This window comes from Choristoneura fumiferana, chromosome 25 (assembly GCF_025370935.1).
Source record: "Choristoneura fumiferana chromosome 25, NRCan_CFum_1, whole genome shotgun sequence".
NCBI lineage: Eukaryota > Metazoa > Arthropoda > Insecta > Lepidoptera > Tortricidae > Choristoneura > Choristoneura fumiferana.
The window spans coordinates 6059615-6086414 of NC_133496.1; the positions used below are offsets into that span (position 1 = coordinate 6059615).

Consider the following 26800-nt stretch of genomic DNA (forward strand, 5'->3'; position numbering starts at 1 on the left):
TTTATTAATTGAAATATTAGCCGCTGGGCTATCCTTGTCAATGCCAAATCAAGGATAACATTGGGGGTGTAAGTTAAAGACTCATAGTTGACCTCAAAGATAGGGTTAGAGCTGGAGGTGTATACGGTGACGAGAGGTTTTTTTTTTAAAAAACAATATACCTTGGTTGTCCTCCTATGTGACCAATATGCATTTTCAGATACTTCCAGAGAGGAAGCGCCTCTAGTCGAGGTAGAAGGGGTGATTAGAGATAGAACACAGCTTTGAAGATGAAGCGGTCTGCCAAGTACTGCCTACGGAGGGACACTGGGAGAGATCCAAGCATTCGACCTGCATAGCCATTTTTTGGTGAGGATTTCACAACTAGAGAAATCGAAGGCATTTAGCTTGAATCAATCCCACTTCTTAAGTGCGTTTTTGTTACAGGTTCTATCACCAATAGAGCCATAGTCGATCTGGCTACGGATAACTGCTTGTATATACCCATTTGGCAGTATGGATGGGCGCCCCACCAAGACCCAGAGAGAGCTCCGAAAGAACATTGATACCCTTTTCACATTTTCCAGTCACATAATTCCAAATGTGGTACAACGCTATCACTCTAGAGTCTAAAAAGACTCAAGGGAATGCACAAAGTCCTTGCAAGGAATGACGTTCGATCATATTGAATTTGAAATGTTGGGTATGAATCTACTTCGCGTGAAGGTAACTATGCTACTTTTAGATGGAGATAGAGACAGTATAACAAAGTTATAAAGGTTTGAAATTCGAGATCAGAAAGAGAAAGACATACTGGCATGTGACGTCACACGCAAGTAGTGCCATACTTGCTGCATAGAGAAAAGCGTTTGAGAAAGAGACAGTATCAAAATAATATTAAGATACGGCAAATTCAGGAGTTGTCAAATACCGTATTATAATTAAAAATGGATCGGTCTTCCGTCGCTAAGCAATCTTGCCGTTCTTAATTGAAAATAAAATCAACCTGCTCCTTACTCGCTCTTTCTCTTTCACGCTCATATACTCACACCTCATGCCATCTCTTACACTCGTTCATACATCATGCTATATAGTTAATGTTCTCTTTTTTAAACCAATTGTAGTCGTATCCATCCATATTACGTATATCGTTCGACATGATTTTGACGTAAATTGCATCCGTCATCCGCCCACTGGCGCTTACCAACCGCGCTGGCGTAAGCGTCACTGTAAAACCACCCTTTAATTCCTACATTATTTGTGTGAGGTCACCTGATATAGGCCTCCGAGTGTGCGACGCGCTGGGCCTTCGGCGGCGCGGGCACGAACAGCGGGTCGAGGCGGGCCGCGCCCGGCGGGCCCCCCCCTCGCCCGCGCCCGGCGACGGCGTGTTGCGCGCCAGCGGAGACATGCCCGACATCGACGCTGGAGACATGCGATATTACAACAAACAAATTAAAAAAATAATATCATGGGGACACTTGACACCAATTGACAGTCCCAAACTAAGCAAAGCTTGTACTATGGATACTAGGCAACGAATAAACATACTTATATACATAATACAACTAAACATCCAACACCCGAGAACAAACGTTCGTATTATTCATACAAATATATGACCCGGCAGGGAATCGAACCCAGGTCCTCAAGCTTCGTAGTCAGGTTCTCTAACCACCTGGCCATCAGGTCGTCAAATGTTTGTTTTGGTTCGTTAGTCTAACATCTGATAGCATAGCATAGTTAATTATGTTTGTTTAGTATGCAGTAAGCTTTAGTGCCACGTGATTCCGCTGGGGAGTATGACACCATACGCTAGCTTACCTCCTGGAGACATGACGCCACTTCTGAAGTTGTTTGTGTAAGTTTTCGGCGGTGGCGGTTTTTTCGATGACGGGATGAAGTTTCTGAAGATAAACAAAAACTTTATTAGTTATTTCAACACAAATTTCCCTGCGCTTTTCAAATGCTTACTACATTGGATAAGCTTAAAAAAGGTTATCAGGGTGCTGATCAATTATTTATCAACTTTTTGTTGATGAGAAGCGAATTTGATATATCCATTTTGTCCTTCTTCAAGTAACTGGATCGTTCGTGCAGCGCTACGGATCTCAGTTCGCCAGCTCGAACGACCCTAAGTCCCTATAGAAATACCTGCATCGTTCGTACAGCGCCATGGGTATCGGGTTGCCAACTTGAACGACCTCATGACCCTATAAGAAGTACCTGGATCGTAAGTGCAGCGCAACGGATCTCAGGGAGCCAACTCGAACGACCCTAAGCCCCTATAGAAGTACCTGGATCGCTCGTGCAGCGCTATGGGCCTCGGGTTTCCAACTTGAACGACCTTAAGCTCCTAATAGAAGTACCTGGAGCGTTCGTGCAGCGCCATGGGTCTCGGGTCGCCAACTCTAACGACCCCAAGCCCCTATAAAAGTACCTGGATCGTTCGTGCAGCGCCACGGATCTCAGGGAGCCAACTCGAACGACCCTAAGCCCCTATAGAAGTACCTGGATCATTCGTGCAGCGCCATGGGCCTCGGGTTTACAACTTGAACGACCCTAAGGCCCTATAGAAGTACCTGGAGCGTTCGTGCAGCGCCATGGGCCTCGGGTTTCCAACTTGAACGACCTTAAGGCCCTATAGAAGTACCTGGATCGTTCGTGCAGCGCCATGGGCCTCGGGTTTCCAACTCGAACGACCCTAAGCCCCTATAGAAGTACCTGGATCGTTCGTGCAGCGCCATGGGCCTCGGGTTTCCCTTGTTGATGTGCAAGTCGCGCACGTGTCTGAGCAGGCGCGGCAGGTTGGGGAACGGCTGCTGGCCTTTGCGCAGGCGCGCGCAGTTGCGCCACACGCACGGGTACTCGCCGGTCACGCCGCGGTAGTGCTGCTGCACGTGCCCCGCTGCCGACACGCATGTGGGAAAGGTTAGATCGGTGCGATAACAATGCCTTTAAGGCCTAAAACTGACAGGACGGGAGCGGGTCGGGTCGGGAGTGCGGCGGGCCTATTTATGTGGCTGTATGTGAACGACATCATCATCATTATCATCATCATCTCAGCCTATACACGTCCCACTGCTGGGCACAGGTCTCCTCTCAGAATGAGAGGGCTTGGGCCGTAGTTCCCACGTGGGCCCAGTGTCACATACACAGTGTATTTTGCCCTTGATTATTTTTTTGTATAAAAGTGAATTATACGAAACCAATATTTATATTTTTCATATGGACCATTACTTTTTTTAAATTAATCTATCTATATAAGTAAATAAAAGAAGAATCGCCGAAATATATGTACGCGCATAACTTTCGAACGACGGCACGGAAGGATAATTATTATTTTTTTTGTTTCATTACTGACAAGACAAGGTTTGTGCTAAACAAAATAAAAAGACTGAACCGGGGGCGAAGCCGCGGGCAACAGCTAATTTTCAATAAATGTAGGAAGCGATTTAAAAAGTATTTATCTCAAAATGGTGTTTGATTTACTTATATACATTGTAAAAAAAAAATAGACAACCCAAATTTAGTCACCATTTAAAATAAAATTTTACGAGCAAAACATACGTACGTTCTAATTTCGCCTTCTTGGTCTCAATGAACGTTCCGATCACTGCGTTAGGTGGCATTAAAAATACGTCATCGCATTAGTACTATATTAAAAAGATTATATGATAAAAAAGCACACTGACGTTGCATAATAAGAGCCGGTCAAATTTGCAAAAGTAAAGGAACCTTAAACCCACTTTAGACTTTCAAGAAAAATCGAGCAAGTTGTATGACATTGCGGCGCTCGATTGGCCACTACAAACTGGTTGGCTTTACGGCCTCGCAATGTAATTGCACGATTTTCCTTACAGGTCTAAACCGGGCTTTAGAACCCAGACACACAACACAGAAACAATATTACAATAAGAAAACAGAACACAGTTACAAAAAAAACAGAACGAGGGGTAAAAGACGGCGAAATATCGCTAGATGGCGTTAGTATCGTGAGGTTTTGACGTCAGTCTTGCTTGCAATTGGCTTATTTAGTTATTAGCCAATGAGGGCTATCGCGTATGAATTCGCCACTAGAGGCGCTAGTGTAGCGTGAGGTCTCCGAACTGTCAAATCTCATAGTTTTTGGGTGAGCTACGCGGGTTTATTTATAATTAGAATAATTTTGTGAATATTTTGCAATATCTGAAATTAATTATAGCAAATATGCGTTCCGGGGCAATGAATGTCTGTGTTTGAGACAGTTTTGTCTTTCGGAAACCTTTGTCCTCCCTTTTTTCCGAACAAAACGGGGACTATGCAACACTGTGGCATGCTCGATATTTTTATGGTACGGTTTTAAGGTGTATTAAGTATGATTTTAATCTAAAATTTATTTCCACGCCCGTAATAACAGACTTTGAAAGCCATACATAAAAACCTCACGCAACAGTGCGCCATCTAGTGAGACAAAAAACGATAGCCCTCATTGCACGATTTTCCTTACAGGTCTAAACCGGGCTTTAGAACCCAGACACACAACACAGAAACGCAATATTACAATGAGAAAACAGACCACAGTTACAAAAAAAAAACAGAACGAGGGTAAAAGACCGGCGAAATATCGCTAGAAGGCGTTAGCATCGTGAGGTTTTGACGTCAGTCTTGCTTGCAATTGGCTCATTTAGTTATTAGCCAATTGCAAGCATGACCGTAACGTTAAAAAAAAACCTCGCGATACTAACGCCATCTAGCGATATTTCCCCGGGCTTTTAGCCCACATTACAATCGTCTTCACTGTTTGTTCCGCTCTACTAACTGGATGAATGATATTGTAAATATTATTGCAACAATATACTATTATATAAAGATACTTACTGTTCCCGCCGTCCCCGATACAATGCTCCATACAATCATTGAGATCTTCGAACTGGTAGTCGCAAGTGTCCCAAGCGCATTCATACGTCATTTCCATTGGCGTCTAAGACAAAAAAACAATAATGTCAGTAATCCATTAATTTTATACTACATAACATAGCCGTAAATATTAACTAACTTGGTGTAAAAACATTTTTCCTTGAGCCAGAATCGTAGTTTGGCTAAGAATAAGTATTTCATAAGATAAGTCAGTGCTCTTATATCTCCAAGAGAGTTTCAGAAGAGTTGAGTCCCACACAGTTTTTACAGCATCCCTACGGTGTATATGATATGCGTAATGCTACACTGTCATAAAAGACTAGACTAAATAAAAATATCGATATCGGCGAAATCATCGATAGGATAGCAGTTATAAAAATCGAATGTAAAAACGTTACGTGTTCCGACAGCATCCGCATCTCCTCCGCGAGTTTGGCCGAAGTTTCTTCGTTGCATTTGGCCGCGCGCTCCTCCCAGCTCTGTTTGGTTGCGGCCGGCAAGGATCGCCACTCGTTGCCCACTATGCGGGATATCTCACCTGCGCAGCCGAAATTTACATAGTTGGTTTTACACAGAAATAGGATTGCGTTTGACCACAATCACGGCTGACGGTAAGCGAGGATATGGCCTAAGATGGACGCATGATGCACGCTTGTTTAATAAAAAAAAAATGCCCATTCACCCTAGGGTTTACTAATGTTTCGGGGAATAACGTTTGGCAACCTGTTTCATTTCGCAACTTTTCATTTCCCAACTGTTTAATATTTCTGAAACTGTAAATATTTCAGGATTTTTATAAAATTAACAGCTTAGCTATCGTAAGGTCGCGGGTGAGCAAGGAAATTCTTTTAGTTCATTGATATGGACCTCCGCAAAGTAACGCCTGATTCAATAAATATGTAGCTACAGTCAAATTAGTGAAAACCGTTTATAGCGATACCAGCTATAACGACATATCGGATATAACGACCAAAAAATCTCAACACAATCTTATATACCAAATAACACTGGTTATAACGACTAACCATATATAACGACCAAATATTGCTGTCCCTTCAATGTCGTTATAAACGGTTTTGACGTATTTATTTTCAGTAACCACAAAATAATTTATATTTTTCTGAGAACATCTAAGATAAGTTATTAATGTTATTTATTATCATACCCGACTAAATTGTCTACCTATCTATTTATTTCAGTCATTAACTTTAAATGTAATATAAAAAATTATATAACAATTTCAACTTGCCTCAATGATCGGTTTAGCTCCACTATAACCTTTCAGTTAGTTCTGTTTTTGTTTTTAAAAAGCGTAAAGGAAGCATTGTTAAAGATTTAAGATTCCCAAAATATCTGCCCTAAACTGTGTACCGGCTCTCAGACTATAATACTTATGTAAGCTCTTAACACAATACAACAAACATGCTAGGTATAAATCGTATACAGGAAAACCAAAAGAAACCATCACAAAAATAAAGTTTTCGAATTCTGCCTATACTACGCGTATGAAGTACGCAGTTTTTTTTAATAAAGCACAAACAGAAATAGAGGCAAATACATACTTTTGGAATGTTTCTCCTTGGAAGCTAAAAATGATTTTCAGTGTGAATGAAACAGTAAGGCCAATTGTTGATTTTACATGGGTGCCGATATTTATATTTGCACCTTATATTTCGCAAACTAAGGTCCACTTTACGGCTAGCACAAGCACAGTGCTATACATAAAGCTTACCGATGTAACCTGCGCCATTTATTTTAAAATATTTTTTTTTCCGCCATAAAAAAAAAATGCTGTAGCAAAAAAAAACGAGTTTTGGCTGTATCTGGGAAAACCAAATCTTAGTGACGGAAAAAGACAAAATCGACAATTAACGTAAGCTAAAATATCTTTTACGAATAAGGGAGTAATTGTTTGCAAAAAACAGTATGTTTTCTTTTAGTCTGACAATTGAGTGGACACAAGCCAACCTCATTTTGGCAACCCGGCCAGTAATGTAGATTAAAACTAAATCACGACAGACGATATTTTGTCTGTAAAATGTATTACAGTTCATTTTTTTATTTGCTGCCACTCTTGCCCCAGGACTCGCTTGCCAAACTACTTAGTAATTTCGAATACCATTGTGGTCGCTCCTTTTCATCTTTAGCGTTTTAGTTGCTAATTCACGAACTGCCTTATATATTTTTTTGTATAAAGATACGCACAGTAGTAGACAGCAACCGTGCTAGCCGAAGTGGACAAGGAAGTGATGCGACAGAGAAAGAAATATAAACAGACTGATAAAATAAAACATAACATTAAACACGCGCATTCAGGGTTTACTGGGCACACGTTAGGACTGTTAGAGGTCTCATTGTGTACAGCGAGCGCTGTCGTAATCACATTCACCATAAGAACTCTAACTTTGTAAAGCCCAGGGGGCTACCACGAAATTCGAAGTTCGTATCATACCGTCCCACTCTCGTATTAAATAATAGTGTCAGCGGAACGGCAAGTTACGAAGTTCGAATTTTGAACTGCAAGAAAATCCGTCTATTTGCATTATTCACCACCTCTTTCTACCGTTTTCTACTCTTAAACCGTGTGAGAGAAAGAAGTGGTGAAAGCGATTGTGGTTTCCAGTGAGTTAGACAATAACGCCTCTGGGTTTTACACTACCTTATACCGTTCAACAGCAAAAGGTGAATGTGATTCAATGACATTAAACTAGAATAGAGGAATAGTTAGAACAGACTAGCCGCTTTGAATTGGCGGCCATTTTTAATTGAAAACTCATATTTTGAACATGAAACTACCGTGAGACTCACTCACTCATTCGATTTAAGACGTGAGTTATCCGTTACAATATCATTTAATATAAAAACTCATATTATTTCAATTCTCTCATACGTTTAATTAGTAAAAAATTATATACGTATTATCAGACGGCGATAAGATTGGGGTGAGAACTCACAGGTATTTCATATACTTACGTCAAAATGTGTACGAAATGACACATTTTTCAATCCCATTCCAATCGAGGTTTAATAATAATTATGGTCGGATTTGCCTCAACTTGAAAAAAAAAAACTGTGTAGGTTTTTCCGCTCTTAATGGCTTTTCCTTTGAAAAGGTTCCATGTTGACCGTACCAGTGGCTTGGAATGAATATATTTTAGTTAGGCAACCCGCGAAGAGTGAGAAAAGCATGAGTTATGAATACGACAACTGGCAGTTAGTGACACACGCTTTGACATACATTTCATCACTGACGTCACATAAAAAATGTAGGCACCGCATTGTACCAAAAAGTAAACTTCAAATTAGGTTGTCAGTATTTTTACGAGCATGTAAAAGTGCCACAAAAAATCCAATATTTTAATTATCACTCAAAATAATTTAAAAAAAAACTGTCCTCTTTTAAGCTATCATAAAAAACTATAACCAATAAAGCTACACGCACTCACCGAAGGTAGAATCGGGATTGTTGGCAATAATAGCCTTCCGTACTTCGCTGGAGTACAGTATGTACCCGGTGACGATCTTCTGTTTCTGTTCTTTCTTCTTCTTCCCCGTGGCCGGGGTCGCGGGCTGCGTCGGCCGCTCCTGGGTGGACGACATCGAGGGGTTGTAGGGGTTGCTGTTGCCGCCTGGGGGGTTTAAAAGAGTAGATTATTCCAACAATTTATTAGTAGGTACATTACATTTTGTTTAACTGGACACGAAACTAACATGTAGCCTTTTTCTCTAATTTTAATACATAATTTCTACAACACAAAAAAAAAACTTAAGATTATTCCATATATTTTTTAAGATTAAATACATATGTAACTATAAGCCGTGGTGGCCTAATGGTTTGATAGCCTCTCAAGCAGAGTATCGTGGATTCAGACCCCGGCTCGCGCCTCTAAGGGCTTATGCTAACTGGCGCGCGTGCACGCATGCAGGCGCGGGTACAGATAAAATCCGTCCCATGCGACACCTGCACATGGCTTAGCGCTGCTCATTATTTTTCAATAGGCGCCCATCCGTACCGTGCAAACCGCTTCAGCTGGCATAGGCCCTTAATCTAGAAACACACTGACGCTGGAGGAGGAGCAGCGCGGCTCGGAGGCGGTACCGGTTATAATATTCGAGGTAACGTGAAAGAGGACACACAGAATACAGCGCCACGCTTATTTTCTGCGCGGTATTCTGTGTGCCCTCTTCCATGGTAGCTCGAATATTACAACCGGTACCGCCTCCGCGCCGCGCCGCACCGCCCCGCCACCACTCTCTGTGTGTTTCAAGCTTTAGTGCTTTAGTGAAGTTATATTTAAAATTTACCACGGGCTTTACGGTGAATGTCTCATATACTATAAGTATGTTGAGCAACCAACTAGTAATTTTGTTGATGTCTACGAGTGGTTGAGCTGCCGTGGACCAGTGGAAACATTCCCTCGCGTGTTACGTACCTATAGAGAGCGGCGTGGCGGGCGAGGCGAGTGAAGAGTCGTCTAGCGAGTTCTCCAGTATCATTTCGACGTCTTGGCTGCCGATCGTGGTGTTGATGAGATTCGTGAACTGCGGCTTGCTGCCATCCTGGGTTACACATTATTATTACAATACCAGACAAAAGACGCTTGAACAATTTGATCTAGGAGTTTTATTGAAATTCCAAGATTTTACAGAAGTCTTATTGTATTGAGTTTAGGCACGCTTGTTTGTGAGAATCTGTCGATTCTGTAGATATCTTCAAGGCGGATTTGCATGGGCCAGAATTAACTATTTAAACCGTGTTTTTCTTCCGTTAACTTCTACAAGCAGCTCAGATCATAGATAGAAACTAATTGTTAATCAAAAAAAAATATACAGGTTCAGAAAGGTCAAACTAAAATATACAAACTTGACGAGTGAGATTGCTAGGTATGTATGACACATAAGAGAGACACCTACATAACTTCTTTAAAGCCAAGTTTAGACTTGCAAGAAAAACCGTGCAAGTTGCATTACAATGCGGCGCTCGATTGCCCGCTACAAACTCGTTGGCTTTACGGCCTCGCAAAGTAATACAACTTGCAAATTTTTTCTTGCAGGTCTAAACTTGGTTTAACATTAAGAAGTGTGTGTAACTTTAAAAAAATATATGGATAAGAAAGAATGACACAACACAGCTTATAATCGTTAGTCAATCAGTGAATGTTAATTATTCTTAAATAAGTTCTTTATTACCATAGAGTCGATATTGACTGGGTTGAAAGGCTTCTGCGTGAAGGCTGAGGAGGCCGCCTGGACTTCTTGCGCGCTGGCCAGAGCCGGCGGGCCCAGTTGCTTCGGGAAGTAGTAGATCTGTGACCAACACAAATGTATTAAAGTCAACGGTAAATATTCGTTAACAAATTAATCATGCAAAGCATTCTTAAAAAAAACTGTAATTAAGAACTTGCTCCTATTTTGTATTCGTTTAAAATCTTGTGATAGACAAAAAATAACAAAAAATACCCGCGCCAAATTACATGCTATACTTATGTACGTACACACGTCCGTGGCGTATTTATTTATCTAGATCTTGTGACTACAATAATCTGATAGCGAAATCTTGCTGGTCCGGCCAGAATCGTCTCTTTCGCCATTCGTCGTCGTCAATCGGCATTGACTTGAAATTTGCTACGGAAATGTATTTTAGATGACAATGCAAGTACAGTCAGCAAAAAAAGCTTATATTAAAAATGAAATTTTAACAAAAACTAATAAAGAGCCCCCGCAGACCGCAGACTTTCTATCGGCCGATAGTTTAGTTGGGCTCTTAATCAATATAAAGATGTATGCAAGTACGCACACTATAACGTGTGTGTTCTATTAATGAGGGTTATCGTTTTTTGTCTTTCTAGATGGCGCCATTGTTGCGTGAGGTTTTTAAGTGTGGCTTTCAAAGTCTGTTATTACGGGCGTGAAAACAAAGTTTACTTTAAAATCATATTTATACACCCTAAAAGCGTGCCATAAAAGTAAGCGTACCACAGTGTTGCGTAATCCCGTTTTGTTCGGAAAAAAAGGGAGGATAAAAGTTTCCGAAAGACAAAACTGTCTCAAAACACAGACGAATGTCCCGTAACGCATAATTGCCATAATTAATTTCAGGTACTGCAAAATATTCACAAAATTATTCTAATTATAAATAAACCCGCGTTGCTCACCCAAAAACTATGAGATTTGACATTTCGGAGACCTCACGCTACACTAGCGCCTCTAGCGGCGAATTCATACGCGATAGCCCTCATTACAACCTTTCGCATTTATATTAGCTGGATTACTAAGATTCATTTTGCAATTTTGTACAAGTGCGCTTTTAAAGTAGTGGCACGGAAAGGCGAGCATTATCTTTGTTACCTCATCGACGGTGACCTCCTTGGTGTGCTCAAACTTCCTCAGGCCCGCCTTCAGCTTGCGTGCGACGCGGTTGGACTCGTCGTACAGCGACTCGCACACGAACACGTCGTTCTCCGCTATCTCCGTCGGACGGCCTGACAACAATACCATGGCGATACTAAATTTCAAATCATTCATTCTAATTAAGATTGGTTTTTGGAGTCTTTTTGTATTTTTTATTTCAACTTCAAATTTTGTTACTTTTACTGTCATCAAGTAAAATTCATATCGAAAATACGAACTGAAAACATAGATGCACAGAAAAACGAAAAAAGCCAGCGCTGGGAATCGAACCCAGGTCCTCAGCATTCCGTGCTGCGTGCTATACCCTTACATCACCACTGGATAGGAGCACAATGCTGGTCTCTTTTTCTGGTTTCTCTGTGCATCTGTTTCAGTTTGTATTTTTATTCATTCTGTAAGTAAACCGCAATGGGCTCTTTTACACGTATTTTTTTTAAACTACCAGTGCTTACGGACATACCATCATTGCCAAGAAGAATGCGCCGCAAGAAACTTGGCATACAGCGTTTCGAATCATTCATCAGTGCAAGTATCTGCGATTAAGCAAAAGTTCGAGAGAGGACGTAAGTAAGAGTGGTAGCAACCTCAAAACGTGACAGATCTATCACGATTTTTTTTATGTCAGAGAAAAGTTTTATAAGTAACAGAATATTGCTTTAACAATATTTTCTAACAATAAAATCATCTCCTATCGAACTTTCAATAAATCACAACTACCAATGTCTGGTTTTAAACATTAACGAATTTCACAGAACACAAAATCTACTCCGAAATGGAGCATGAGACAGTTAAGAAACGGAATCATGATAATGACAACGAAATGAAATCATGAAGAAGAATTATATCTATAAGTTTTCGTTTTCACGGAATTCATAGGAATTGACAATAACTTACACTTAAGATAATCATCATAATCGAGCACCGAGCACTTGCCGACGATTCCGACGAGCGGACTGGTGTCGTGCATCGTCGTTAACAGCACCTCTTGCTTGTAGAATGGCTAAAACACAAGTAGGTAATTATATAAAACACGCCCGCTAATTCTTAAAACACCAATTTCAACCTGGTCGGACTAAAGAAGAATAAAGAGAACTGGCACATTTTGATGTAAACTGGAAAATGAAAAGAGGACAAGTAAGATGCCAGGTACCGCCCGAGGGATAGCTAAGTTCCAGAAAGATCTTTCGGATCTTAGAGTCGATGGCTGGAAAAATCTTGCCACAGACAGCAAGGCATGGCATAGTTTGGTGTCGAAGGCTAAGATCCACTTTACATCTACGCCCAGCTAGTAAGAAGTTTTAGTTTCTCTTTTATCAGTTTTCTAACCTTTATGGTCGGTACAAGAGTACAAGAAAGCTACATTAGTGTTAAGTTTTGAAGAAGCTATTCATGAACTTACCTTATTGATGATATTAGCTACTTCCGACGGAAAGATGAGGAAGGGGCCGCGGAAGTAGCACTTGTTGCTGGAAATACAATTTTTTTTAGTGAAATTTAAAGTTTACAAATAGTATATTCAACAGTTACGCGTCCTACACGAAGGACACTCACTCGCCAGTCTCCCAAATGGTGTCCACTTGAGCTATGAGCTGCTTGCCGCCGTCCGTCACCACATAAACGTAGTCGCCGGTCTTGATAACTCCGGAGCACACCGTGTTGTACTGTTCGTAGTACGTGTTTTCATCGTCGGTACCAAGCGGATTATACATCACTACGTCCTGGGAAAAGGACATAAGTCAAATCGTCACTGGGTCAATCAAAATTTTCTCGTTTGTTCTCCTGTCTCGTTGTCCAAGAGACAAGTGACTTCTTAAAAAAAACTGTTATATATAATATATGCTACTAATGTACGACAAAAATGTACGCTCGATAAATTTTAACCACAGAAAACATTCAGAAGCTTTTGGTTTTTATTAAAAAAATTATCGATCCCACTACTTTTAACCCGTCAAACGTCAAAAAATAACGACGTGGTGATGGTTGTTTTTTAAAACAAGTCTTACATTTCATAAATCATACTGCTGATAACAATAAAAAATACAAAAAAAATATTCGTTGATTACTTACAGGTCTTTCCTTCTCCTGTACATTTTCAAGCACTTCCAGCTCCGCCAGTTCGTCCTTATGCTTCTCTACTCGCTCACGGAAAACGGACACCGTCCTATTAGGTTCTAGAGGCACCTAAAACAAAGAATTACAGGAAAATTAGTTATTTTTTTAGTACGAGAACATTTTAACTTGCTACTCCACAAATCAGTTACGTCTGTCCGACACACAAATGTTTTCATGTAGAAACCCGATCTCTTCCACATGAAATAAACATAATAGACGTCGCACAGGACTAACTATAACTAAAACCATTTTTTTTTTACCGAAAACTATCGTGAGACTCGAGACATACTTAGGATTTAGTTATATCCAAATTAGATGATGATTATGTAGTGAAAGAGACTTACTTTTCCTGGTCGACATTTATTTGTAGATTTGTAGGTAAATCATCAGATTAAAGCTGTGTCAGGTTTGCGTTAACCCCCTTTCCTACTTGTCAGATGTCGGGCCCGGATTTTAATCGGATGGGCCAGTGGCAGAACATTTTATATGAAGCTATTCACATTTGCCCGACACGATTTTCTGTAGAAATAACTGACATCCGACACGAAATGGAACCGGCAAGTGGGAACGAAGGGTTACAATTATCGTGTTTCGTGATTAATATACACGTATTTTCTAAGTGTCTCTGTATGAAAGTAGTAGTCTCACCTGTGAGCGTGGTAAAATAGGGCCCTGATCTAAACTGGGCTTTATTTATTCGGTACTTACGTCCCTAGGCACGAGGGTTGCCTCCTTCTCGGCGCCCTCCCACACCTTGATCTTCTTGAACATGCGATGCTTCGTGTTGTACCGACTCTCGCACACATACACGTCCTTATCGGCGTAACCTGTGTACAAGGTATTGTACATTATAATATCAATAACACCCAACAACCCGAGAGGTTATTTTTTATTATGTATCACATTTCGTAGTGTAGGTTATTATAAACTTTGTAAATACCGCTCCTTAACTACTCTTCTCAGCGTAAAAAAACAACTGGTCTAAGCAGCAAGTGGTCTAAAAAGCAAAGATTGGTCTATCTAAGTAGCAAGTGCTCTAAAATAACAAATAACAGGTGCAGTTGGTTCTTAGACCACTTGTAACTCAGACCAGTTGCTTCTTAGACCACTTGCTACCCAGACCATTTGTTTCTTAGACTACTTAGGTACTTTGATCAACTGATTTTTAGACAAAATGGTACCATACAGGCCTTTGGGACACTGCTCCCGGATAGTACGTAAAGTAATGTTAGTTCAGACAGAAATGGTTATAGGGTTTTTACCTTCAGGTCGGAACTTGAAGTATTCTTTAACGTTCATGACGTAACAGGCTCCAGCGACCTGGTCGAGAGGTATGTTGCGATGCGACTCCGTTTTGAATACCTCTTGTTGCAGGAAGCGGCGAGTGCGCACGTGGAACGTCTCGTGCGGTCTGGGGGAGGATTCATCATCATCATCATCATCATCATCATCATCATCATCATCATCATCATCATCGTCGTCGTCATTATCATCATCATCATCTTACGCCATTGACAAGGTAACTCAAAGTTTTGTAGTAAAGTCGCCATGTAGCGATATTTAACGTGGCAAAAAAATCTTCACTCCTGTTACGAAAAATGGCCCGTGGGTGTTTAAAAAAGTACCAAAAGAATCAAATTAATGTTTTGGAACCTCATGTCTCGTGTCGCGCCAGAGAGATGCTTTACCTTGCATCGTTGTATGTTTGTTAAACTCACCGGAAATACACGTTCGCGTAGATCATAGCGACGCCGTCACTGTTCGTCCAGATGCGAACGACTTGAACGATGCTCGGCTCTTTGTTGCTCTTGTCGGGTTGGATATACAGGAAGTCGCCCTTGTGGTACTTGGACTGGGATAGGGGCGCCCCTCCGGACGGCATCGAGTCGTCCGTGCTTGATCTGAGAAAGAATATTTATTACCCGACTGCACAAAGGACGGTTGTTTTTGAGCGTATGCATATAATGTATATGCCTATTTATTTGGTCCTTTCTCTGCAGCCTAAACAGCTGGATGGATTTTGAGATATTGTGACGTATCATTCATTAGATTCGTTATAAATAATAGTCGGAGTGACATAGGGTATACTATTCCAATATGGCAGCCCCGCAGCAGAAAAAATATTATGACAGGGCGATTAGAAAAATGTATTATAACAATATGGGAATCAAATGAAAAGTAATATATGCCCGTTCTATATATAATTTTATTCACAAAAATATGAAAACAGTATGAAATAAAATAAAACAATTACAAAATCAGACTGTTTTAAAATACGAATAAAAATAAGACAAGTCTAGTAGTCTAAGGGGCTGTTTCACCACCCATTGATTAGTTTTATTTTATCCGTCATATAAATTTAACCAATGGATGGTGAAACAGGGGGTAAATAGAATACTGTTAAGTAACTTAAAGTTCAACAATCAGCACTAAATACTGAGAATTTTTTAAGCGAACTTGTCCAAATCCTAACAAATAGAAACAAATAAAAGAATCAGCCGATCATCCTTCGAGACATCAGCATTAGCCAGCACCGACCTGGTATCGTCCTCCTCGTCATTCTCTTGCAGCAGCTTGCACTGCTTGACCAGCTCGACGCTGGTGGCGACGGTCTCCCGGGTGAAGCCCAGCGCCGGCGACACCAGCGTGTTGGCGCACAACTGGTCGCGGTGCGCTATGAAGAACGACTGCAGTTCTACAGAGTCCTCAAAGATCTGGCTGTCGGTGCGGGAAAGGCGACGGGCTCTGTGGAAAAACTAATGGTTAAGTTAACGCAGCTAAGGATAACGTAAGGATTAAATATCATCATCATTTTGGCTTATAGGTACTGTAAAAAAGAGTGTCGGGAGGAGCCGAAACGATCACAGATTTACCCTCGTCTCTACGGAAATCTCCGTGTATGGCCGCGCTCAGCAAAAGGCTAAAATTGTGGCTTGATCAAGACCTGTCCGTAGCTCACCTCTCGAACACGGCGAACATGTCGTGCTGGAAGTGGTCGAGGCGGCGGTAGAGGCCGCGGTCCAGACGCCGCTTGACCAGGTCCAGCGAGATGCCGCGCACGCGCGCGCCGCCGCCGCCGCCGCCGTCGTGCTCCGGCAGCTCCGCCATGCTGTCCGAGTAGCATCTGACAAACGGGGAATATTTCACTTATACGCCGCGTGTTTCTTGATTTTCGTTGGTTTCGATTGACGGCTCAGTTCATTGATAAAAACAACATGGTAATTAACTTATTAGCTAAGGCAAAAAAAAAAAACATTTTTTTCGTACATACATAACAAACCTGCACAGTCATTGTTAACACCTTTTCAGGCATAGTGCATTATATCGACCACATAAATGTGCACAAATATTAGACCTAAAACCAATTGAAGTCGTTAAAATATTATTCGTTTTTATTAAATTAATCTGTCATAGGTTAACAATAGGTGTGGAAAAATGTTAAAATCAAATTGTGTGTAATTCACATTAGCGTGACACATAGAGTAAAAAACTCACTTTTTCAAACTTGCTTTGCTAAAAACCTTTTAGTTACGGATATATAAAAAAAATTATAAAAATTATACCAAACTATGCGAAACTGGAAAATGCTAACAATACCACCGCCATACTAACACAGCTTTTGATTTTTGTCTGACGTCTAGATCTAGATTACCTGCCCTCCTCGTCTTGGTGATTGTATACTGATGTGAACAGGTTCAGCAACAGCTCTTGAACCGCTGCCGGCACGTCCGGCACTGCATCGTCGTCTTCCCTAAGAAAAACAAGTACGGCTTTTATATAATAACAGAATATTTCTCATAACTATTACAATCATGAGCTTTTGTGCCTACTGTTCTTTTTGCTGTTTGTACTTGCTATCATTCAAAATACATATTTACTAGCTTTTGCCTGCGGCTTTGCCGGCGTGGAATTCGGTTATCGCGCGCTGTTCCCTCGGGAACTGTGCATTTTCCGGGATAAAAAGTAGCCTATGGCCCATAAACTATCTCTATGCCAAAAATCATGTCGATCCGTCGCTCCGTTTCGACGTGAAAGACAGACAAACATACAAACACACACACTTTTGCATTTATAATATTAGTATGGACATCAAATTTAAAATCAACTCGAACACTAGTGAGAGAATATCGACTTGTAAGATTTGATGCGATTGAAATAAAATAACAATTTGAATAAAAAATATCTACAGAAAAGTATTTCTATACAAAAACAAAAAGTAACCAGATGCTGTTTATGAAAAAAATATTGGAACTTACCTCAGCATCTGTTTAGTTTGCAAGCACACGCGTTGCAATATCAAAGCGTCCTTATAAATCTGGGAATCGGGCTCGTTGTACTTGCAAGCGTTGTCAAACATCAGTATAAAATCCGAAGCTAGTTCATTGACAGTATTGTAGACACTGTTCTTCAGTTTGTGGGCTATTTTCTCCATGTCTATAGGGTTTTTGATTAGCTCGTAGTAGTCGGGGTACTCCGCTTTGCTTGGTAGTTTCATGAAGATCAGAGCCAGTTGACGGTTTCCTACAGAAAACAAAATAGATTACAGTGAATGAATAATGGGATAGTTTTCTGAAAATCTAATTAGTCAGTTACATTATCAGAAAATATTCGTCGGGTGACAAGCAAAAAAAAATGGACACGTATTTTTTCTTTTGTTTGTAAACGGTACATATATTTGGAATGGGCTAATAGCATTTGAAACCCATAATGACAAAATTAAAAAAGCCCTTGCATATTTTATTATCGCAGACACAATTTTGAAATAGTATACATCCTATGTCACTCCAACAGTTTTGACTAATCTAATAATACCTCTTGTTGAAAACCGTCCAGCCTTTTAAGCTATAAAGAGGACCAAAGAAATATTCATACGTACATACAGTCGAGAGAAAACTACATCGAGTACCAGGGTGGGACCTTTTCATAATTAATTTCGCTATGATTTCTTCCGCAGATGTATGGAAAGTCAAATATGACATAACTAGCACAAAGGTTCCACCCAGATACGTGATTCAGTTTCTTTGACTGTACATACATACTCCCGAAAAACATAACCCCCCTTCAGGCAGTCGGGTAAAAATCCAGTAAGCTTACCTTTAGGGTCCCTATAATCCCTTATAGCATCATAAAGCGTCCTCAACTTTTGCTCGAACGGCGACAGCTGCCGCGACTTGACAGTCTTAATTTCCTTTCTAGGCGCTTTCTTCTCGTAGTTAGTATTTAGTTCTTTAATCTTCTCGTTCATAACTCGTTCGAGCATGCTCGCGTCCTCGTATATCATAGAGCCTTCCTCGTTGAATTGGCGGCAGTTGGAGAACATTAAACGGAAGTCCGATATCATTTCTTCTACGCTGTTGTAGCGATCGTTCTGAGAACGTTAGTTGTAATTTAACTCCTTGTATGAGTTAGCACTGATCATATCGAAAATACAAACTGAGACATGGATGCACAGAAAAACCAGAAAAAGAGACCAGCACTGGGAATCGAACCCAGGTCCAAAGACTCCAAAAAACCAATCATAATAGCACTGATCAGTCCTGTTGTATGCCAAAGCTGTATCAAAATTCAATTAATTGTTGCTCTTCTGATTTTGGCACTGATCAGTGCTAAGGTTACGTACGTACTATGCGGCTAAAACCGAGCGAGCGGCTAACCGCATAGTAAGTACGTACCCTTAGTCATACGAAGGGTTAATCAGACAAGCTATTCAAGTATTCAAAAGCAATGTAATAAAACTTACCTTGATATTAGCCTCAATAGTGATCATATCAATAGGCTTGTCAATCACATTGTAGTACTCCGGATACAGTTTCTTGCTGGGTTTCTCCATAAACAACAGCATAGGCTGTCGCCCGTCGGAGCAAGTGAACTCCACCAGCTGTTTCGCTATGAAGTGCAGCTTCTTTTTTAGCGGTACGTTGGGTTTGGGAGCCGACGGGGTGCTGACGGAAGGTGTTGTATTCGGGAGCGGGTTGATACGCGGGCGACCTGTAAATCGTATGAACTAGTGATTACTGTGATTTCTTTCTGTGTACCTGTTTTCTGTACCGCTTACTATTTGTGGAGTGCAATAAAGAGTCATTATATTGTGTTGTATTTCCATTGGTAAATGTCGGAATACGCCGACACCCGAAATTAAAATAATTGACATATTTATATCCAACTATATGCAACTTTGGGCTTAGCGGTAAAGGAAAACAACGTGAGGTAACCTGCACAAACCTGCGATGCAATTCAATGGTGCGTGTGAAGTTCCCAATCCGCACTGGGCCCGCGTGGGAACTATGGCCGAAGCCCTCTTGTTCTGAGAGGAGGCCTGTGCCCAGCAGTGGGACGTATATATGCTGGTATGGATGGAATATGTAATTTTATTATTTGTAGACTGAAAACCAGCGACCTCGCTTAGTCTCATTTCCATTTTTGCCTCACTTAATAATGTTATCTGTCTGTGTATTGTAATTTATATTTTGTGATGGTGAGTAAAAATGTCTATTATTATTATTTAGTGTCAAATATCACAATGACCGTACGATGGGTACTGAACTGAATCTAATGGAAAGAGCACGATAAATACGAACTTATCCGATAAAATAAGACTGAAAACGATTAAGCGCTACATCTACATCAGTAAATCCTTCCCAAAAATTACATTGTGGTCTGTATTGATGTTGCATTATAAACATGTCTTACATTTCATGACTATACTTAGCGATTTGAACCCGAGGCCGTATTGCCTAACGTTTCTGACGGTCGCGATCGCAATCAAATGACAGATTTCGCATACAAGAACTGTCATTTGATTGCGATCGCGTGCGCAATACGGCCTCAGGACTCGCGGCAATATCGGGATAAATAGTACAGTACTATCAACATCCAAATTTCATCAAAAGCCGCCCGGCTATTTAGCGTGAACGAGTAACAAACATACACTCATACATAATGTGGCGTATTACCTTACATTACTATAAAATAAATATACACATCGCCGGAAGTGCGGGTAGCGCGGGTGCTATGAGAGGTCTCGGTCAGTTGTGCTTTGTCAGGCAACCGGAGCGGACCGTACTTACGGCAATGAGCTAAACCCCAAAAGGTGTTTAATTTCTACCATTAACTAACCCTGTGACGAGACGTCACACATAATCACAAATTTTCACTTGTATAATATTAGTAGGATTAACGGAATCGCACTCTAACGAGCGTGATAAAGAAAATCGACACATTTATTATAAAAACCTTGTATACGATTCCAATGACATTAAGATATACTGCGAGTATCTGACGTTGTCAGTTTGTAGCATTTCCTCACTTTCATCCTATTTGAGGTCCCGTACATCCGAGTAACAGTAAAAGATAGGAACATATTTATAGGATCACTTGTGCGTATGTACTATGTACATCAAATTTTAAAATATCGGACCGAATTGAAATTTGACACATTACGGTACTATGTTTTAAAGTATAGGAGTTCTCACTCGGAACTTAAGAACGACTAAATAGACGATTACACTGGTAGAATTACCTCGATGTTTCGACCGCATCGCGTCGGCCATGGTCTCGAGTAGACTGAAGTGTAGGGTATCACGTGCCACTGTTTTTCCTACTACCCGCACTTGATTTTGTTTAAAAAAAAAAGGTCGCTTAAAGGTTTTTACACCATGTCATAATTTTTTGAAATGTTCATATTTATGACCATTTGATATAAATAATAATAATCATTTATTTCCAATACATTGTCCACTTAACTAAAACACTACATCCTAAATAGGTACAACCTGTGCTTTAGGATAAGTAGGGCTTAACGCGCGTAACTTAAAATATAACTTTAGACTGACGTAATGGCTGTATAGATATTAGTGACCTTGACTGAAACATGGAATTAAAAAAAAAACTTACCACGGGGTCTAGGCGTGCTGACTTGCGTTTGGTTCTTCACGGAAGATAGACTTTCGTCGTCACTGGACGAGCTTTGCACGATGTCGAGAAGTTCTTGCACACGCTGTTGCATTAATCTGGAGCAACAATAAATTTAGTCATAAGTTTTACGAGAAAATCGCTTATAATTATAATATACAAGCTTTTATTTTTGCTGAGTTTTATTGACTGTATTATCTAAAACTCCTCTTAATACAATAAAGTATGTTCGCCGCGAGTTAAAGAGTATTACGATAACGTCTCGGAATAGCGACTGTCGCTTAACTATCGCAAACTGTATGACGGGCGTCGCTTGTCACCGTGTGCACTGAGTTTCGTGGTACGAGGGACTCGGTAGTTGTTAAACGCGAGGCCGTGCGGGAACATGTAAGCGGCACACAATTGCCATTTCATTCTGGCAAGCATTTCTAGTGTATCGCTTGGGTGTTCTCATGAGCTTTCTATTAATATAGTTAACTACAGTTGATTTTTTGCGGGTTTTAGTGATGAGTAAAGAAGCTCAAGATAGTCTTCTTAATCTTACCTTTGCAACTTCACAGCGTCCTTGTAAAGTCTTGACGTCGGCAGGTTATACTGTTTGGCATTCTCGAACATGATATTCATATCGCCGGCCACTTCTGACAGCGTGCCATAGTTGCCGCGTCTGATTTTGTTCCGGATCTGGTTCAGGGAGACTGGATTTTTGATCTCCTTGTAGTAATCCGGGTAGGCGCGACGTGATGGAAGCTTCGAGAACGCGTCTGCCATTGGTGTACCTGCAGTGTAGTGTACTGTTCATTTAAAACGGAAAACTTTTATGTGTGACATTGACGATATTCAACTCAAAGTCACTCAGAGGGCTATGGAGAGGGCTATGCTCGGGGTTTCTCTGCGGGTTAGAGTTAGAAATGATGATATCCGCAGTAGAACTAAGGTTACCGACATAGCCCGAAGAATTGCGAAACTAAAGTGGCAGTGGGCGGGGCACATTGCTCGCAGGACGGATGGCCGATGGGGCCAGAAGGTTCTCGAATGGCGTCCGCGGACCGGGAGACGAGCTGTCGGTAGGCCTCCAACAAGATGGAGCGACGACTTGGTTAAGATCGCGGGATCGCGGTGGATGCGGAAAGCACAAGACCGGTCTGAGTGGAGAGCCTTGGGGGAGGCCTATGTCCAGCAGTGGACGTCTTTCGGCTGACATGATGATGATGATGATGACAATATTCCGATTCTCTGGGTCTTTATAAACGTTCGGCTTTTCGAAGAACTCACGAGGTGCGAGCCAGGGTTTGATACCAAGATCCTCTGCTCTATTTTTCAATACAAATTATATTTTTGCCTGACTGTTGCTATAACGGTCATAGTATGTATGGTGTAATGGGTCGACCTTAATGTGCAGAATTCGCCATCCATCTTTGTACATACTACATACTACTACTTAAAGTAAATAAAATAAAATTAAAATTTTAAAGATTACCGTTAGGCCCCAAGTGATTCTTGACGGTTGCAAACAGTTTCCACTGCGGCGAGTCTTCGTTGTCGCCTTTCTCGTCGTCACTTTCGCTGTCTTCAGAGTGCTACGACAAAAATTTACCCTTTTTTAACAGACCTAAAGCTCGCTGCACTGGCTATGGGCAGGCCATAAAGCAAGGAGAACAGACGGAGATGGCCGTTGGGGCCCAAATCCCCCAGGCCCCGATCCTCTGCTTAAGAGGCCATCCATATTGCAGGTGGTAGGACCTTGTGCAAGGTCCGCCCGGATTGCTACCACCATCTTGCTCGCTAATCCTGCTTCAGCAGCAGTGCTTGCACTGTTGTGTTTCGGCGTGGAGAGTAAGACAGCCGGTGAAATTACTGGCACGTGACCCATCTTAGGCCTCTAGGTTGGTAACGCATCTGCAATACCCCTGGTGTTGCAGATGTTTATGGGCGGTGGTGATCTCTTACCATCAGGAGACTCACTTGCTCGTTTGCCATCCATTCAAATAAAAAAAATTCAAATGCAAAAGAAACTTTGTCTGTCTGTCTGTTACACCTGTACGCTTAGGGGCTACGCTAGCTGGTGCGGATGCACCGAGCGGGCGCATGCAAAATCCGTAGCACTTACGTCGTATTACTTATTCTGTGGCGCTGCTTATACTATTTTTTATCAGGCGTCCACCCGCTCTGTGCAAGCTATTATATTTGGTATGAAGATAGTTTGAGACCATGGGAGAGACATAAGATATCTTGTATCCCGGAAAATTGTGTAGAATATACATATATAAATAGCGGAATAGAAATAAATGAATTCTTGGCAGACCAACTAGGACAGAGTCGTGGGAAATAGCTAGTATTATAAAAAGAATATATTCTTAGTCAGATGATTGCGACTATTCTGACATCATTTATACCTTGACCACGTCGCTGTCAGAGCCTGGGGGGTCCATGATGGCCAGCGCCCCACTGTTGGGTACAGGCCCAATGCGCGACGTGCGCTTGCTGCGGATACGCTCAGAGGTCTTGGCGGGACCGCTGCGGCTGTGCTGCTCTAACTCCTGCTTGCGGACTTGGATCACCTGATGAAGTGATGGATGACAAACGTTATATTTAATTACACATATTTGTAGTGGCGTCTTAGTATTTATACAATAAAAAAAATCTTTTTCATCTCCTGTTCGGAAAGTTTAATTAACTACAAGATAACTACAAGATACCTGGATGGAAAATTGCTTAGAACAATTTCCGTTATTGTGAAAATTTCGTTACTTTATTATTTGTTGTTGTTTTCCCTAAAGCTATGAAAATAAAGCCCCAAAAGTGACAAACATTATCATTTCGCGTCTACACAAGGTTATATCGACAAATTTGTATCAACATATGTTGATATGATTAAATATGTCGGATATGAGTTAAAGAGACTTGATTTTGTTTCATGACATACCTTTTTTAAAGTCTTTGCATCCTTATAAATAAAGCTGCCAGGTTCATTGAAATGGCAAGCATTCCTGACCATGAGCAGCAGATCCTTTTCTAATTCGTTCAGGTTAGCATACTCCCCGCCTTGGATCTTCTGGGCTATGGTCTTGAGGTCTATGGGGGAGTCTATTACACCATAATAGTCAGGGTATCGGCGTTTGGAGGGGAGAAACTGGAAGGCTGTGTAGAGAGGGCGCCCCTCAGAGTTTGCAGACATTACCTGTGGTAAAAATGTTGGATTTTGTTTATTTTATTATTAAGATTAAAGTTTGGGATAAAACTGGATCAGTATAAATATAGCCTAGATAAGCTCAATAAGTTGGGCATCATTTTTAATTTCTAGCACATCTTTTTTGTTGAAATTTTCTTTAGAAATTGTGACTATAGGCTTATGGATATTATTAGGGACCAAAATTTGATAAAATATCTCATCTAATGATGCCTCACAAATCAAGATACATTACTTTTGTTCTTCTGTCTTTATTATTTTGTTTGTACATAACTTTAAAAGTAAAATTATACAAAAGTTTCAGTGAAAAATTCTTATCTTTGATTGTTCATAGTCATACAGCCTGCAACAGACTGTAGCAGAAAAATAAGTCCATTACTGGTTAATTGTTCATACAAATAAAAATTAGTTGACATTCCCAAGAAACACAGTAAAACTTACAGCACTGAATAGTTCTTCAAACACATTGTCCTCTTCATTGTTAGTGGAGGTCTCGGATAAGTCCTCAGCCACATCGGACCTTCGGGAGAGTGAGCCCGTGCGAGATACTCGTGGAGGTTTCACTTCTTCACCTGAAAGTTACACAGCTTGGTTATTTATTTATATTTTCACATGTTTTTAGGTATAACAAGTTTATACAATGAATCGTAAAGAGTGTAACTAAAATCTTCCTGACAAGGCGTGTGAAATTAAAATAAAAAATAAAAAAAAATAAAAATTTTGGTTGATTTGTGTGTGTTCTTACAGTGTGGAGGTGAAGGAACTGCATGAAGACGCATATATTGCATAAACTTAGCTATCATAAGGTCGCAGGTGAGCAAAGAAATTCTTTTAGTTCATTAAAATTCCTCACCATTCTCTAAAGCCTGCTTTGTATGCGTGTACAGTTTCCACAGTTCAATGGCATCCTTGTACTCAGAAGAATCAGGCTTGTAAAAAGCTTTGGCATTGTTAACCAGCAGCTCAATGTCAGCTGAGAGCTCATCCAGGTCCTCGTAAGAGTCCATCTTGAGTTTCTGCTGCACCTGCACATATATTACAAAATATTTCTTGCAAGTTGTTCAAGCATGATTATTATGCTGGAATTTTGAAAAGAAAATGTGTAAGAAATCATTTTTTTTAATCTTTTCTCTTTTAGAGAAACAATTACAATTAACAATTCAGTAATTGTTAACTTTTCACTTATAACAGTTTAAACAGGCAGATGAACATAAAAATGATGCTGAAAACTGCCAAAAAACTTTATTTACAATAACTTTTTTTTACTGGTGAAAAATCACATCAACGCTTGAAAGGAGAAAATTGACTAAGCAACATTTTTTAAGGTAGTGAGTTATATACATATTTTGAATCAGTAAAATTTACTATCAAACAAAAAACATCAAATATTGAGTTCTCCATCCATACCCTCAATAAGTCAATAGGCTGCGATACTACTTCATAATACTGTGGCTCTTGGCGCCTCTTCGGAGCTCTAATGAATGAGTCACAAAGCAATGTGCCATCTTCCTTTTTGAAGGACCTGATTGTGTCATACAACTGTTGACACTTTTCACTCTGCAAATAAGAAAATATATTTATTTGAATCAAAACTTAACTTAATTAACACTAAGTATTTTTTGTATAATGACATGTTGCTCTCGTTTCTGAACAAATTCATTTATCGCAATCCCACAGGAACTATGCATTTTCCAGATTAAGGACTACACTGTGTCTTTCCCAGGGTTTCATCCAAGTTGTTTCAGCTGTTACAGCATGAAGGAGTAATAGAAAGAGAGTTACTTTTGCATTGATGTTATTGTTATTAGGAAGGATAGTGCAGATATATGGTAAATGGATATTAAGCTCCCTGCTGGCTGCTGGGTCAGATTTACGTCAACGACATAAATAAGATTTATAAAAATGCCGCGCGCGCGGCAAAAAACGTATCCCTGCGTTGACTTACAGGATCTAGCTTTTTCTTTTTACGGGCAGATGGTGGAGGCCCTGGAGTGTGGTCCACTCCATCGTCGCTATCGTCGCCGTCAGCCCCGCGGCTGGCTACCGACGAGGCACGACGTCTTTTACTCATTTTCAATCTATACCAGGCTAAACCAAAATCCACCGCAGCGAGTTAGACAACACTGATTTTAAGCAATTGTAGGGTGATTAAAACATGTGGTTACATTGTTTAAGAATGTCTAGGATGTAAACTACAAAATATTGGAATACTGTTCAATTCATTAAGTTATATGAGATGAAATAAAGATAAATAATTTAGCTTGCACTCGATCCACAACAAGCGTCGTCCATTGAGATATG

At 40.6% G+C, this 26800-nt stretch overlaps 1 protein-coding gene across 1 annotated transcript in view; it reads right to left on the minus strand.

The window, feature by feature from the left end:
* LOC141442424 (protein polybromo-1-like) overlaps window positions 1-26790 on the minus strand; it is a 29159-nt gene extending 2369 nt beyond the window's left edge. The window contains 34 exon segments of the mRNA XM_074107405.1: window positions 1252-1342; window positions 1345-1404; window positions 1804-1886; window positions 2704-2887; window positions 3554-3595; window positions 4840-4942; window positions 5277-5416; window positions 6441-6464; window positions 8325-8507; window positions 9312-9438; window positions 10069-10185; window positions 11227-11360; window positions 12184-12289; window positions 12689-12755; window positions 12841-13007; window positions 13357-13470; window positions 14110-14228; window positions 14664-14812; window positions 15120-15302; window positions 15940-16146; window positions 16361-16525; window positions 17054-17152; window positions 17658-17922; window positions 18496-18769; window positions 19142-19389; window positions 21295-21410; window positions 21857-22088; window positions 22790-22889; window positions 23706-23870; window positions 24236-24490; window positions 24941-25071; window positions 25353-25524; window positions 25907-26056; window positions 26445-26790. Of these exon segments, the coding sequence (XP_073963506.1) occupies window positions 1252-1342; window positions 1345-1404; window positions 1804-1886; window positions 2704-2887; window positions 3554-3595; window positions 4840-4942; window positions 5277-5416; window positions 6441-6464; window positions 8325-8507; window positions 9312-9438; window positions 10069-10185; window positions 11227-11360; window positions 12184-12289; window positions 12689-12755; window positions 12841-13007; window positions 13357-13470; window positions 14110-14228; window positions 14664-14812; window positions 15120-15302; window positions 15940-16146; window positions 16361-16525; window positions 17054-17152; window positions 17658-17922; window positions 18496-18769; window positions 19142-19389; window positions 21295-21410; window positions 21857-22088; window positions 22790-22889; window positions 23706-23870; window positions 24236-24490; window positions 24941-25071; window positions 25353-25524; window positions 25907-26056; window positions 26445-26570 (4898 nt within the window). The 5' untranslated portion in view covers window positions 26571-26790.
* Between the last annotated feature and the right edge of the window lie 10 nt (window positions 26791-26800).